At 32.5% G+C, this 17644-nt stretch overlaps 2 protein-coding genes across 2 annotated transcripts; one reads left to right on the top strand and one right to left on the bottom strand.

Moving 5' to 3' along the window:
* Positions 1 to 5061: 5061 nt before the first annotated feature.
* PRK4 (Leucine-rich repeat protein kinase family protein) lies at positions 5062 to 8394 on the bottom strand. Its single transcript, XM_022032444.2, has 3 exons — positions 7433 to 8394; positions 6339 to 6998; positions 5062 to 5893 (listed from the first exon to the last, which is right to left on the bottom strand). The coding sequence occupies exons 1-3, from the start codon at positions 8121 to 8123 to the stop codon at positions 5211 to 5213; spliced, it is 2034 nt and encodes a 677-aa protein (XP_021888136.1). The 5' UTR covers positions 8124 to 8394; the 3' UTR covers positions 5062 to 5210.
* Positions 8395 to 11702: 3308 nt separating this feature from the next.
* On the top strand, positions 11703 to 13502 carry LOC110807340 (polygalacturonase QRT3-like). The gene is made up of 3 exons (XM_022032459.2): positions 11703 to 11961; positions 12164 to 12400; positions 12484 to 13502. The coding sequence occupies exons 1-3, from the start codon at positions 11794 to 11796 to the stop codon at positions 13483 to 13485; spliced, it is 1407 nt and encodes a 468-aa protein (XP_021888151.2). The 5' UTR covers positions 11703 to 11793; the 3' UTR covers positions 13486 to 13502.
* The last annotated feature ends 4142 nt before the right edge of the window (positions 13503 to 17644 follow it).

The raw sequence follows: 17644 nt of genomic DNA on the forward strand, positions 1-17644 counted from the left end.
ATTTTATCCCAACACGTTAATAAATTAGCTAAGTTGATTATTAATAGACTTGTTTATTGCAAATTAGCTATTGACCAGTTGCTTAGTCCAATTATTTTAAGAAATCTTGGCTCTTGTTTTAACTTCTTGATCATAAACTCGATCTTTAATTTCATTCACTTTTTTCCTTTTCATGAACACACTACCATTGTTAGGTGCATAATACTTTACCCAATGTATTCATGGATCAATTATTGCAACATGGTATAGTGAATCTGACTTCATTCTTCTATTAAGGAAATAGTAATCATATTGATCATATATTAATTATGTATATATAAAGAGACTGTATTTTTTTAGTTTAAATTTATATATTCAATAATTATGGGATATCTGTATCAATACAACTTCGTAATGAGCATCACTACTTGTAAAATTATTGTATTTAATATTTCGTACTAGTTTATCTTATATTCACATTGTAAATTCATGTTTATAAATAAGAGCATAATAGTAATATGAAAGTATTTTCTTGAGCCTCTTAAATTGACAAGGCATTAGAACCAAATGGAAAAAATGGTCTCTTATTCATTCTCATATTAGAGTGCTCACCCAAATTTTCCTTCTTTTTCTTTTTCAATATTTTCTCCATCTCATTCTATTTCTCACAATTAGTTTTCTATTAAATCCGTTATCTATAATTATCTTCTAAATAAAACTCAATTTATTTTCATTTTAAACTATTAAAATTTGGCTAGTTATATAATGATGGACCTCTATCATTTTTCTAAAAAATAATCACTTATGCATATGGATCATTGATTATCAATTCTGACTATACCATCATGACTCTCATATATCAATTCTAATTAAAAAAGTCATTTCCTATGTTATTGACATAAAAACTTTTTATAATTTTGAGATGCCTTATATAAGGATTTAGATTCCATCTCTCAAAATTGTTAATTGCAACTCTATATGATCATTTTTAAGTTACAACGAGAAGACATAATTGTCTCCTAATAGCTTAAAGAAGCCAAACTTATTGCTGATGAGCTTGTAGCTACAGGTAGATCTTTATCTCTATTATTGAATTTAACGCAATCATTTTTAAATTTTAAGTCCACGTTACCACTTTTTTTATCAAATCTCTCAACATCAAACCAACTGCTTCCCTTTTCATGAAGCATGTAGATATTTACAATTCATGAAATTCTTCTCTAATCCATGTTTGAGTTATTATTGTAAATGTTGTTGCAAATCGAGTAATCCTCTCTATAGATTAGAATGACCAAGTTTTAATGAAGTACAACTCATGTGACATGGATAAGGAGGACAAGACGAAGAAAATTTTCCTTTATGATATGAGAAGATAATGGACTTCAACAATGATTTTTTTTTTTGTTTTCTACAAGGAAACTAAATTTATAAAGTATTTAGCAAATTGTATGAGAGAGAAGATGCCCCCAACTATCTATCACAATAAGCCATGGTCAATTTCTCAATAAGGGAAGTTTGTTGTTGAACAGAGGAAGACATGAGCTTGTATATATCACAAGAGAATTGAGATTTGTATAAGAACTAGAGGCATAAGAAAAACCTACTAAGGTTAATTTATAATTATAGTTGTTAATACAATAATAACTTTGAAATAAATGTAAGCTATGCAGTTTTTCATATTGAAAATATATTGAGGCCTCAGTGTCATAAAAATTAATCTTAGTAAGTGACAAAATCTCTATTATTTTGGATACGATATTGAATTGGAGGATAACTTCTTGATAACTAATTGCTTTCAGAAGGATCTTATGTGCTAAGCAATGTGTATGAAGCTTGTGAAATAAAATTACCTCATATCAAAAATTGATTCAAATAATAAATTACAGAATTATTAGTTAATGCTCTAAAATTTATAGAAAATTTGAATAATATGTAGGACATTTTAATGCATATAAAATCACCATAATCTTTGGTACTCACATTAAAAAAATATGTATTGTATTCATAAGTACAAAATGCTTTCCAAAATTTCTTAAGTTTATAAACATAAAACTATAAGTACTCAAGATAAATTATAGGTAGAGGTAATTATAGTTTCATAAACATGTGTGCATATTTATTGTTTGAAATTGAAGTGTAACGCCCGAAAAATTGGGAAATTTTGTTATTTTATTATTAATTATTTTTATTAAGTTAAAAAAAAAGAACGCCACGTCAGCAGACCCAGTCAGTAGTCCTAGCCAACCAGGACCTGCCACGTGGCAAGACCACGTCGACCGGGGACGGGCCACGTTGGCGATCCGTGTACGCGCGATCGGACGGTACAGATCAAGCGTGCGCGCGGACGGCTCAGATGCAATCGCACGGACGTCCCAAATTCAATAAAAAATGGACGGCCCAGATTAAATCAAAATGGACGGCTGAGATCAAAAGCCAAAAGGGTATAAATAGAACCCCCACACCTGACCACAAAAACCCTAGCCGCCTGCCCTCGTCGGAGAAGACGAACCAGACGCCGGAGAAGCCGGCCGCCGCCACCCGCCGCCGCACCGGGGAGATTTTCGACCGCCGATCGAGATAAATTTCATACCCCCGACTCATTTTTCCACGCTGATTTCCCCTGTGGCCAAATCGGAGCCAAAATTCCGGCCAAACGGCCGGAAAACACGGCCGAAACCCAGCGGCGCCGCCGCGCCCCTCCTCGGTTTTTGCCTCCGATGAGGCCCTTCCCGGCCTCCATTTGATGCAATTTTTATATCACCATGATCACCATTCTTTTCTCTACAGGTTGATCGGAGCCGAATCACCAAAACACGAACCTCATTGGAGAGCCGCCGCACTCGAGCGCACCGCCGCCGGTAAGCTTCGATTTTTCGTAATTTTTTGGCCCCCCGAGGGCCCTAGGGTTGTTTTATCGCAGGGACCGATGTAAGTATGGCCGAATTCGGCCTGAAACGGCCGAAAACGGCCAACTCGAGGCGAATCGCCGCCGCTTGCGGCGGCTCCGTCGCCGGAGCACGGCGGAGCCGCCGTGCCGGAATTGCGATATTGGCCAAAAAGGGGCCCTGGGCCTAATTTGGAATTTTTTAGAATACGTGCAGGTACCAGTAGTGCGTTTCAGTTCCCCGAGAAAAATTCAGGAAAAATTAGGGATAGCTTGTAGGCGCATTGTGAAGCCGTGTTCGGACCCCGAAACGAGTAAGGACCCCTCACCCTATTTCCTATCACGGTATTAAAGTTCAATGATGATAAAACGGTATTTCTTGAATCAACGAATGTGTGAAATTACTTAAGATCGCTAATAGAGCCCGGGTCTAGTGTGTTTGTCGGTTAACTGTTATTTGGCCTATTTTACAGTTTTAAATGCAGTATGAGGTATGATGTTTTCATTTCATAGTTTCGTGTGCATATTTTACTGTTTTATTGATTATGGGTTGAATGACTGAGAAACCGATGCTGTATGTTGTCTTGTTTGGCATAAATTACTGTTTTGCTTGTTTGTATGTGAATTGATGATGCTGACCGAGGAAAAGGAGAATGAAAGATTATGTAGATTGATAATTGTATAATGTGGTCAGCCTGACTAGATATCCTGGGAGATGGTGGACGGACCGGGTCCGTAGGGAACCCTACCGGGATTGTGGTCTCTCATACCGGACGGGGTATGGAGACCTTATGTGTTTTGGTGCCCATACCGGACGGGGTATGGGGACGGCCCGTTTCACCCTCATACCGGACGGGGTATTGAGGTTTATAGTTTTGGCGCCCATACCGGACGGGGTATGAGGACGGCCCTGGAATCTGATTACAAGTGTTAAGGGTTAACGGGTAGCGGGACCCCTATGGATCCCCATGGATACTAGTGGGCTGGTAAATGAGGAAAAATATGTTGTGTAATGATTGAATTACAAAAGGCGTGATAAGTATTATGTTATACAGTTATATGATTTCATGATGATGATAATGTTATTGCTTTCGTATATTGTTTTATGAATTTCACCGAGGTAAGTGAATGGTAAAAGTTTTACTATTAATAAAAGGATTTGTTGTAAATCATGCTCCATTGGTCTTTTTGTGTTTTCTACCCACCTTTACCTCCGTGACGGTGAGATATCGTGATGTCTTTACTGGGCTAGTGTAGCTCATTCCTTATTTAATCATTTCAGATCAGGAAAACATTGTTCCCGAGCCCGTTCCGCAAGAAGACGACGAAGGGGACGCCTAAAGACTCCATAGTCATATTCATATCTTTTACTTTCGAATTTCTCTTTTAGTTAGTTTGATCTTTTATATTTTGAGCACGTTTTTGGTTTTAGTGTAAGGGATGTTAATCGAAATTTTGACTTCGCTTCCGCATTTAACATTTTTAATACACATATTTCATTTTAAATTTCCGAGGCCGTTACATGAAGACTTTAAATTTGTTTTATTACACATCTAGTGGTGATTTAATAAAATAATTACCATTACTCAATATACCCTAGTGTTATATATAATTAATGGTTAATAACTTTTACATTTTTAGAGTCATGAGTAAGTATAATACATATCATATAATCTCAAATTGCATAAAACAAGAAATATATTTACCAAAAGATAGAACTAAAAATATTCCGAATTATTAATAATTGGTTACTAATATTTTAAATACAAAAATCAAATTTAATTTAACTATAAATTAATTATTGGTGAATTAAAAATTTAACAAAATTACGAAAGTAAGTTAAAACATAAGTTATATATTAAATAATTAAAAAATTAAAACAGTAAATATAGCTAAAATCCAAACAATCATATTTCAGAAAAAAAGGAGTATAAGTAGGTCACTTGAATCTATAATTCAACCCCGATGCTTAAAATTATTATTTTTGTTTTTCGGTAAGTAAAATAATTAATTAAATTTTTTGAAATGTCTAATTAACTTATTTGATATTTGAGAAACAATTAGTTAACTTTGTTTGAATTCAATAATTATCAGAAAATTGAAAAACAGACAAAAAAATTAACAATCCTAAGGTTTTTTTTTTCTTTTTCTTGGGGGTTAAGGGTTTTGGTTTCCTTGTCTTCAATCAATGATACAAATTTAAATTCTAAACCTATATCTATATGTTGATCCCAAGTTCACATTTTCCTTTCTTAGCAATTGAACAAGGCCTGATCCCAACTACAATATAATTTTGTTGAAATTCTTGATTTTGGGATCATACAGTTTGTTTATAATTGTCCGAAAATCATCGATTGAGTGAGAAAGAAGCATCATCCTCCATCACCCTAGAAGCATACAAATTGACTTGATCAGTTTCAGTTGCAGAAAATGGATCTTGATCATCAATATCAATGGTAGATTCTCTCAATTGTTCAATCTTTTCCACCACATCATTCAACCCTATTCTTCTCTCTTCATCTTCCTCACAACAACTCAATCCAATCTTCAATAGATTTATCATTTCACCTTTACTATGTTTTGTTCCTCTCATTTCCCCATCAAAAACTTCACTTGTTCGTTTTTCTTTAACCATTGAACTTACCCAAGTAGCTAAACTTGCATTACTATCATACCCTTGTGTTAGATAGTTTTCTGGGAATTTTCCTGTCAACAATTCCAAAATCAGAATTCCAAGACACCATACGTCTGTTTTCCTGGATATGCTTCCAGTCTGTGCATATTCTGGTGATTTGTAAGCAGCCATGATTGAGTGAGCATGATCAGCATTCATTACAGGCCTTAAAGCATAATCTGTCAAAACTGCTTCTAGGGTTTCATCCAGGAGCACATTAGAAGACTTCAAATGACCATGGGGAATGGTCAATGATGGCAGCTCACTGTATAAGTAAGCCAAACCCCTTGCTACTCCTTTTATGATTTTTAATCGAGTCATCCAGTCCAATCCTGGTTGGTCCAAGCTGTGATTTGCTGTAACACATTCCTCACATATCTTAGATTTCTTAATTACAAAATTAATCCAAATATTTTAAGAATAAAGATGACTTGATATATATATGTGTGTGTGTATAAACAGATACATAGACTTCAAAAATTTTGGTTTTCATGATTCTCTAACAAAGATTTGCTTTCTTGGTATAGAAGAAGAACTCTTATTACAGTATAAAAAAATTCACTAAAAATTTCGATTTGAGATAATTTTATGAATTCAAATATTAAACTAGAATGAAAGAAATTTAAATTTTATTACAACATAACTCATAATTTAATATTAAATTTTCTGTTATCTTTATATTTGCGATATTTATTAATTTATCAGTATTCTTAAAATATATAATAATTACTCTGTTTAGTATCATATTATAACTAATTATATATGATAATAAAAAAGTATGAGAGAAAGGCATGCACATACCATGGAGGTGATTGGCAAGGCTATTATTATGAACAAACTCAGTAATCAACAACTTCTCTTCTCTCCTATAGTAGTATGCAACAAGAGGTAAAACATTTGGATGTTTCAAATTCCCAAGTCTTCTCATGTGCTCATGAAATTCTTCTCTCCCAACTGTATTCATTTGCTTATACCTTTTCACAACCAAAGTTTGTCCACTCATTATCACTGCCTTGTATGAAGCTCCAAAAGTTCCACTTCCCAAAACTTCAGCAGATGCTCTCAACATGTCTTGTAAATCAAATTTCTCGATATCATCTCGTACGAAAGAAAGTTTCCCTGCATCATCTCTCCTTCTAGAGTGACTTGTAACTTCAGGGGCTAACTTATGGGATGACTGATCTGTTTGTCTAGCAATGCTTGGTAATTTTCTTCTTGAACCTTCCATCAGTGATGCCTCATAATATTGTGCTTCAGATTTTTGTTTCCTCCATTGGAATATAAACAGTGCCACCGCAATTAGAGCTAGTATTAACCCTACAACTATTGCAATAATGGCAACTCTCAAGAGTAAAGGAACTACATTGTTTATTGGAGGAGCATTTGGTGGGGGGCTATTAGTTATGGGTTCTGGTATAGATTGGCATGGATCCAAAGGAGATCCACATAAGTTTTTGTTGCCTGCATAGAGAGAAAGTTTCTTAATTAATTGCATGTTTCATTTCTTTATGAGAATCAATGTCAAACTTATAATGGGTATTATTTGAACAAAACCATCATATCATATACATATATATGCATATCTAGGTGATGTCTTAACATTGCAACATAAAAATATGTGATTATTGAACTCTATATTAGAATTTAAGTTTACACACTATTAATAATTTAATGTTAAATTTTTGAGAACCAATAATTTGAGTTCTAAAAATTATTGGGTTAGTGGTACTTGGGAAATGTTACAATATGTATGCATAACAAGCAACCAAAAAGTATGTAGCATGACGTTTGAAGCATGATAATTCGAGTTTGAATCATGTTATGTCTTGATGATTGTGATGCATGATAATTCTTTGCTCAATAAAAAAAGGAGAATATTAAGAAAGAGATGATACCTGCAAATGAGGTTGGATCCATTGAGCTTAGGCTTTGAGGGATTGGACCCTCTAAATCATTGTTAGAAAAACTAGCCAACTTGAGATCAGCCTGTTGAAAATCTGGTATGCGTCCTTGAAATTGATTGCCATTAAGTCTCACTTCTAAAAGCCTAGGTAAGTTAGCTAAGGAAGAAGGAATTGGACCCGAAAAGCCATTATTTGCCAATAAAACTTTCTTCAAATTTGACATACCCAGAAATGCATCATCAGGAATCACCCCCGAAAATCGATTATTTGATAGAAATAAAGATTTCAGTCCATTCAATTTGTTTATCTTAGGTATTGGACCCTGTAAATGATTGTTCATAAGACTTATTGTACGCAAATACCTCATTGAAGCAAGCGAGTCTACATCTATAGTTCCATTTAGCCCCATGCCTTCGAGCTGTAAACCCCATATGGTTCCACCATAACAAAGTACACCAATCCAATTTGGTGTGTTTCCATTACAAGGACTTGTGGAGGAATTCCAAGTTGTAAGAGCGAATGAGTTATTCGCTATAGTATTTTTAAATTTCAAAAGAGCATCTGAATCAGAATCTCCATTCGACATAAGTGCGAAATATGATAATATTATATCAATTATAAAATATAAAAAAACTAATGTTGTAGATGGTGTGCGCACAAGCCTAGCTACGTGCGCACCCATTAGCAAAATACAGTTTGTAATGCTAAGGCAATGGTTAAATAATCACTGAAAACTTGATGGATTACAAGATTTAAGAGCATGAGGAAATATTTTCCTTCTTGGTAATTTTCTGGGAAAACAAGAATGGAAGTACGAGAAGAAAGGTAGGCATAAAATGGCAGGAATGGATGGAGGGTTGGAAAAACAACAGGCAGAAAAATATTTTGTTGAAACCGATTAATGTTTTGTTCTTTGCTTTGTAATTACAAATGAAAGAAACATGTGGTTTGGAGATTGGTGTCTGCAACAGAGATATCCAAGGTTAACCATTGAATTTTTATATATGATATCTATATTATCTATATATACTTATATATATATATATTTATTTATTATAAAAGAGGTGGATTGCTTGGTTCTTATAACCATATATAGTTCACCACTAATGTTATCCTATCCAGATATATATAGTGAATATTCTTATCATAAATTAACCTCGCCATGACAGCATTCTTCCCATGAAAATATTATAAATGAATTTACACGAATTCCATTTTCATGCTTAAATATATGCTTACAATTTTTTTAATAATAAAAACTATTTGAGAAAGCAAATTTTATTGAAGAACTTTATTAACCACCTAATTAAATACCAATTCTATATTAGAACAAGTAATTAAACCTCACTTTTATTGTCTTAATTACAGCAAAATTTTTGTTGTAAAAACATAAAACGAAATAAATTTACAAGTAACTATAAACATCCAATAATCACAATGTTTTAGCAACTGATTTTTGTAAATAAGATATCATAATTCCTAATTGATGAATATTAAAGAAAAAAAAAAAAAACTCTTTTTTAGCATCAAAACAAATGTCGTTACGAAAAAATGAAAATAAATGTGATAGATTTTATTACTATGAGTATAGTTGTTGTCTTATTATCAGTTTTATATAGCTGTCACGTAAAGATTCAGTAAAAAAATTGTTGCATCAAAAGATGTACATTGATTTGCTAATTGTATAAATATTATTCTAGTTCACGGGTGTACAATTTCTATTTTTAGTTTGTTTATGTGGAATAGAAGTTTGGTATAGATAAGTTGAAGCACATATGATATTAAGTGAGATACACTTTGGAGGAAGCCAAAATTTTTTTAACCTTTTTGTTTTTATTTTCTTTATTTCTATTCATTTTCATAACATTATTTTTAATTATTTTTATTTTTTTAATCAAAATTGTAGTATTATTTAGAACTTTGAGCTCATAACATTGTGGTTGCTAACACTAGTTTGTATATCAAAATTAATATTGTTAGAATAGAGATTAAAATGATGATGACTAACTTTTTAAATATTTTTTATTGAATTGACCATTCTTTATCTTTGAAACGTGCTTCCTTCACATGAAAACTCGCCATATTTACTTATTTTTTATTCTAAAAATATTTTATAAATAATTAAAATTTAATAATAAATCTATAAGTATAATGAAAACAAGTTGTAAGTTAAAAATGTATATTCTATTTAATTACAAGAGAATAAAATTATTTTATAAAATATTTTGATACGAAAGAAAATTAATTTAAAAAATTTAAAATAAAAGTAGAGATATATTAATCATACATATGGAAATGAGGATGGGTTAGGGGTGAGGCGAGTATGCTATTTAAGTTATATATACTCCATATTCATTATTGAGTTATAATTTTTTTACCCTCACTCGTTCTATAACTTGTTATTTGTAGATGTTTGTATATCCCTTGTGGTGGATTAGATGGTAACCCGTTCCTCTACCCATCTCAACCTAACTCTTCTCCTCCTCTTCTTTTATTATTATTTTTTTTCCTTTTGATCCACGATCCTTTGACATATATTTTTTTTCTTTCGCTTTCTTATAATCCCAAATTATTGTCAATTGATCTCCACTCCAACATTGGCACGACCTCGAGCTTTTATCATTATTCATTTATTATTGTTGATTAATAGTCAAAACACTCTCGTCTCCATTGAATGCCTTGACGTCGTAGAAACACATTATTAACTTTTGTTTTCAAAACCTATTGATCTTTCCCCATTTTTTAATTATTTATGAATCTTTTAATTGTTAATTATTATATAATTGTGTTACTTATTAATCATCTCAATTATGTGATAATTACAAAAATGCACGTAATATAATTTCAATCAGATACAAATTAAAAAGTATCAACTTTATTTACAACCGAATTAAATATAATGGTGATATTTCTAGTTATGAACCAAAGAACAAAATACAGTCACATTCTATTATTGTCTTGTTCTTATTTATTTATTATTATTATTATTATTATTTTTTTGTGAATGAATAGGAGGGGATATTTAGTCAAAGCTCAAGTACACCCACGTTTTCCAAACTTATAGCTTCTGGGTATCTTGTTTTCAAATTTTAATTTTTTAACATAAAAGAAAATTCTAAGGCATATCTTATGAAATTAATTCAATTTTTTGGTACTAATTTTAGTCGTGGGTCACGCCACAGAAATGTTGACCACGTTTCTATATAACAAATATCTCTTGCCTAATTTTGTAGTTTATAATTATTATATATACATGTGTGCATATATATAAATATATATATATTATCTTTAAGTGTATTTTCCACAAAGAAACCAACAATTTCAATGGTCATGGTCCATGGTGGCGTACTGATGCGTAATCCTTGTCACACGAGTCTTATATATACATTTACTCTTAGTCTATGCTTTTTTTTTCCTTTTTGTAATAGTATAAAAAGTATATTATACTTTATTTGAAAATTTATATTTAATTAATTTAGAAGGTGTGTAATTTTTATTAGAAAAATAAAAAGAAATTGAATTCACATGAGAATTAATATGGAATTACACCAATGAATTCTAAAATTTATCAAAATTTTATAGAATTTATAATGTGTAATTTATTTAATTTTATCAATTTTTTAGTTGAATAAATGTTACTTGTAAAAAATCTACCCAAATTTAGGCTTGAAAAATTGAAATATTATTAAGGAATATTTTTAAAATTTTTAGAAAATTTTTCTTAGGTTATGTTTGATATAAATATACGAATATTACGGATTTTTTTTTTAAAAAAAATTGTAATTAATTTAATTAGAAAACAATCCAACTTACATAATTATGATAAACCAAAAAAAAAAAAAAATCGTCTCATAAAATTCTACATTAAATTAAAACAATAAATTTCAATTTCTCAAAACTAATAGAATTTAAAATATATATTCTAATTTTACATAAATTTTATATGACATTAATTTTTTATTATTTTTTAAAAAATTATATGATTGATTCTGTATTTAAATAAGGTTCTATTAAGAATCAATATATTTTAATTAAAAAAAAAGATATTTTATCATAGAAAATTATTTTAATAATAATAACAAAGACAAAACTGTAAACCTCTTCAAAATAATTACAATAAGAGCTAGGAATTACTATTCAAAATGAGCAATTAGTTTCTAATTTCTGTTAAGAGCACTGATTAGTCTCCTCAAAGTTTCAACTTTTCAAGAACGAGGAAGTTTCTCTTCTCCCCCTACTATATATGTTACACACATATATATATATATATACACACACATATAAGAGAGTTCAGGTATATGATTTCCATATTTATGTGGAGTTAATTTTCCATTTTGGAATTTATTAAAAGAATGGGGATGATGAAGAAGGTGTTGATGAGTGTTATATACGTAAGTATAATAATTATGGGTTTTGGAGAGAGCTCCTACAATGGTGGTCTTGGCAATTATCATCGGGGTATTGCTTCCATCAAATCTTCTTTTCTTTCCCAAAATTCCCATACTTCTCCTTCTCCGTCGGTAAGTATACCAACAACTAATTATACAAATCTTTACAAATAAAAAATGGTTTACATTTTTTATCTTCTTCTGCAAATTGGATTTTCTTGGTTTTATCAGTATATATACATTACATGCATGTATATATGTTGAAGAAAGATATTTAAGTATTTAATTGCACCAATTTTATTTTTAAAAGTAATAAGGTTTGCATGTGATCCAGATATTACAACATACACGTATGTACCATCCAATCGATTATGGTGCAGATCCAACAGGAAAATCAGACAGTACTGATGCACTCAATCAAGCAATTTGGGATGCCTTCCAGTCAACAGTTAATGGTCAGTTGATGGAGGGTATAACTAATCTTGGAGGTTCTGAGCTTTTCCTTGATGGTGGAACATACAAGATTAGTCGTCCATTGCGTCTACCTGAGTTTGGTGGTGGGAATTTTATGGTACAACTCTCACCTTACAATCTTTTTTTGTGTGGTGATATATATATATATATTTATAGTAAGTCTTAATAATTGTGTTCCAGATTCATGGAGGAACACTAATTGCATCAAAAGATTTTCCTACTGATCGACATATGATTGAATTATGGGCATCATCAACTTCAATATTATATGAAGACATTACACTTAGGGATCTTATGGTGAATTGCAATTTGAGAGGTGGAGGCATTGCCATAATTAATTCATTAAGGACTTTCGTGGATAATTGTTATGTTTCACATTTTACTACTAATGCCATTTTTATCCAAGGAGGCCATGAATCCTACGTTAAAAACTCCTTCATCGGCCAGCACATCAATGCAGGGGGCGACCACCGTGAAAAACATTTCTCTGGCATCGGAATTAACATTGCTAGCAATGACAATGTGATCACCGATGTTGTGATTTTTTCAGCAGCTATCGGAATTTTGGTAACAGGTCAAGCAAATATACTTACAGGGGTGCACTGTTATAATAAGGCTACAGGATGGGGAGGCACGGGGATTTATGTTGCAGCACCAGGTTTTACCCAAAATCGAATTGTCAATTGTTATTTTGACTTCACTGGAATTGTGGTGGAGGATCCGGTGCAACTTCACATAACTGGCTCTTTCTTTCTTGGCAATGCATTCATTTTGATCAAATCAATAAAGGGAGTTATTAGCGGAGTCAACATCGTTGATAACATGTTTTCAGGCGATTATACTGGAATCGAAATAATTCAGTTGGATCAATCAAATCAATCCTTCACTAGAATTGATCAAGTGGTTATTGATAGAAATAATGTAAGAGGAATGGTGCTTAAATCAACTATTGCTAAGGGATCAGTATGGAGTAACGGAACCACTTGGACCATTGATTTTTCTAGAGTGCTATTATTTTCAAACTTAATCAAGAATGTGCATTATACACTTCATTCAACTTCTAAATTTCCTAATCACATTCTACGTAATATATCAAATAATTGTGTAACTGTCGAGTCTGATATGCCTATATCAGCTACCTTACACGTATACGTTGACCAGACAATGGTTGAATACATATAAAGTGGAGTTTGTAGATTTGACCAATAATGTATTGAATTAATTTGTTAAATATTATTTTTTAAAAAATTTTAAGTTATCACTTTCAGTTTTATAAATGTACCAAGTACAATAATGAGCTCGAACATTGTAATATGATTGAAATTAATAAAAGATTTTGTAAACATAAAATTAAACTAATGAAGAAAAAATATATATATTTTTTTCTATTTTAGATGTTTAAAGATTAGAAAAAGTGTTTTTTGGTTTAATTATTTCAAAGAAAAAAAAATTACCCATTTTATTGGGATAAATATTTTAATGTGACATATGCATGATTAAAAAGACAGGTGCTTTCTATCCCTACGTGGTTGATATTTTTACTTTTATTTTAATAAAGCTATGAATTATGTGTAAAATCTAGACATAAAAGCAATTAATTCATTCATTTTTTCTATTGACATTTAACCCTTATTTCTATAAAAATAGTATTCACAAAAAGGAAAAAAAATCTCAATCAACACCTACTTTTTGCTTTTCACGCCCAAAACATTACACTTTCAGTAAAAATTTATCAGAGTGATAAATAATATGTGACAGTCTGAACTCTCATTTAGAGTTCTAATCGTATGCGTACTATATCATGATAAAATAATCTATAGGAATACTTCGCGCAGCAAATTTAAAATAATAAAAAGTTCTTTCATTGCATATTTAGCTCAAAATATATTAGTATCTATAAAACATGTCTAAATTCTAAAATAAACACTCATAAAAAGAATGTTTAACATTAAGTACTATTCGAATTAAAATAAAAATTGAACGATCTCCTAACAAGTCCTTCACTATTCAGGAGTGGAATTATGGACAGTTTACAGTTTGCAGTACATAGTATTCAGTTCATAGTTTACAGCTTGCAGTACACAGTATTCAGTTCATAGTTCTTATCATTTTGTCACGTCTGACTAAAACTGTATCCACGGGTAGGGTTCACTACAGTCACATACCAAATGCTACACACACACCCACCCCTCGATGATACCAGTTAAATGGGTTTTCTAAATTTTTTTATTGTCTATCTATTTATTTTATCTCAGTAATAAATTTTTTAATTTTTATTATTTAATACATTTTATACCTATAACACGCATACTATAACCATTCATCACCATAGACTCTTCTGCCAATTCCTAATATACTCCCAATTACATAGCAACCAGTATATACACGAATTCAGTTACCAAAACATAACAAAATAATTCATCAATAATTTCAGTAGCGAACATAAATAAGAACACAACAATCAGTAGAAACATTCTGTCGAAATCATGTGCCTAATAACTAATTATTAAATATCACAGTTTTAATATCTTAGAAAGATTAAATTATATTTGTAAATATTTACGCACTTACTTGAATTTCATTTAAATCTTGCCCGTGAAATTATTCCCGATGTACAAGATCAGCATGTTACAGTGATATCCGTCTCGAGTTAGTAACGAGCTGGTTATCCCCTAATTTCAAACACTCGTGTCTGAAATTGTTTCTAATTATAAACCAGATACGTAATTTGTTGTATTAAAATTAAACAAGAATAATAAACCTTAAATCTAAAACAATAAATTGTTAGGGTTTTTTTTAAACTCACCTACCCGAACCAGGTCCCTAGAACTCACCGTGTGCAACCACCAGAAGTCCGTGTGCCTCCACACACGCTGCCACCGGACCACCACGCGTCTCTATCGTTCGCTGTTGATCGCCACCGTTCACCATTGATCACTATTGCAGAATGGCTGAAATTTACTGCATAATGCCTCATGCCCTCGGATCTGGAACAACCTGGTGGAATCGCGCTGGAGGGAGCAGTAGAATGGTCAAATGCTCCTGGAATCACCGCGCGGACCGCCCCCATCTCTCACACACTGCCGCGCGCAGCACCCCGTTTTCTTTTTCCTTTTTCCTCTTCTCCTTCCTTATCTCCCCTCTCAGTTGTCGACTAATGGTTGTCGCAACCTTCTCCCCCTGTTTTTTTTTCTCTCTCTCTCTCTCCCCATTTTTTTCTCTTTTTCCCTCTTTATCTCTCTCTCTTTCTTTCTTTCTCTCTCTCTCTCTCTCTCTCTCTCTCTCTCTCTCTTTTTCTCTTTCTCTATCTTCCGGCACTGATCACCTCCCCTCATTTTATTTTTATAAGGAGGGGCGGGAGGAGCCCTACACGATTCTTCTTCCTTGTCGTGCAGGTCTCCTTCCCACGTTTCCCAGCTTGTGGTAGAGGTGTGTACGCCTCTGCCTCTCCCCTTTCTCCAACCAAAAGCAAATACCTCTGGTCTTTTTTTTTTTTTTTTTCCGTACCCTAAACGACGTCATTTTGGGTCTGTTATAATCCTTCCTCCTTAAAAAAAATTTGGTCCTCCAAATTTATTTTATTAATATAAAATATCATTACATAAAGTTAATCTAAATTAAAAAATATTAAATAGATGGGGATATTTGTCTCGAAATTCTGTTTCTAGCTCTCAAGTGACTTCCTCTTGAGTATGGTTCTGCCATAAGATCTTGACTAGGGGAATCACTTTGTTTTAAAGCACCTTCTCTTTCTGGTCTAAGACAATGACATGTTCACTTCTTTATAAGATAAATCTTTCTGAATTGAAAGAGGGTTGTGAGGTATCACATGAGATAGATTAGGATTGTACTTTCGTAGTATTGATACATGGAATACGTTGTGAACTCGAGATAGCTCTAGGGACAATACTAGTCTGTAGACAGTTGCTTAAATTCTCTCTAAAACAAAAAATGAGCCAATAAATCGAGGGCTTAGCTTTTATTTCTTCCCGAATCTATTGATGCCTTTGAGAGGTGTGATCTTCAGAAAAACATGATCACCCACCTCGAATTCAAGACCCTTCTTCGATTCTCTACATAGCTTTTTTATCTACTCTGGGTTACCTGAATGTTCTTCCTGATCTTAACAATTTTTACCATAATTTCGTCTACTATCTCTGGGCCAATCAACTTCCTTTTCCCAACTTCTTCCCAACAAATTGGTGATTTACAGGGTCAGCCATACAACGTTTCATAGGGGGATCATATCAATGCTTACTTGGTAGCTGTTGTTATAAGCAAATTCTATCAGTGGCAAATGATCATCCCAAGATCTGCCAAAATCTAAAACACATGCTTGTAACATATCCTTCAATGTGCAAATGGTTCTCTCTGATTTCCCATATGTTTGAGGATGAAAAACAGTGCTGAAGGATAGCTGGGTGCTCAAGGCTTATTGAAAGCTTGTCCAAAACCTAGAGGTAAATCTCGGATCTCTATCGAATATCACTGAAACTAGAATCCCAGGAAGTCTTATGATTTCATGGACATAAGTTCTAACTAACTTATCAAAAGAGTCTGTCATCTTTACTACTAGAAAGTGGGAAGATTTGCTTAACTTATCCACGATCACCTAGATAACATCATAGCATGCTCCGGTCTTGGGTAATCCAATCACAAAATCCATGGTGATGTGCTCCTATTTTTACTCGGGTATCGACAAAGGTTGGAGGGGTCCACTAGGACGCTATTGTTCTACTTTCACCTGCTGACAAGTAAGGAATTTAGAAACATATTTAGTGATGTCCCTTTTCATACCATTCCACTAAAATTGAGATTTTAAATTCTGATATATTTTGTACTTCTCGGGTGCATGGCGAATTTGGAGCAGTGAGCCTCAATCAAAATGTCTTTCTTTAATTCATTGTTATGGGAGACACACACCCTGCCATTAAATTTGAGTAATCCATCATCCGACACTCTGAACCCTACCTATTTAATATTTATTGTAGAGTTAGTCAACTGAGCATCTCTGACCTGTTGTAGTATCACAGGTTGGACTTTCAAACTGGATAAGTAAACAGCTTCAGCCTGATCATGAAGTTGAATTTCCTGCATAGCCTCTAAGAGCTTCCACCCGGAAACCATAATACAAGCCAGTGTACCTACATTCTTCCTACTGCATCTGCTACTACATTACTCTTGCCTGGATGATACAAGATCTACTTACATTCTTCCTACTGCATCTGTTTCTACATTACCCTTGCCTGGATGATACAAGATCTTACAGTCATAATTTTTTAATAGTTTTATCCACTACTTCTGGTGAATGTTGAGATCATTGTGAGTGAAAATATATTTT

This window comes from Carica papaya, chromosome 5 (genome assembly GCF_054855325.1).
Source record: "Carica papaya isolate Zhongbai chromosome 5, ASM5485532v1, whole genome shotgun sequence".
Classification (NCBI taxonomy): Eukaryota; Viridiplantae; Streptophyta; class Magnoliopsida; order Brassicales; family Caricaceae; genus Carica; species Carica papaya.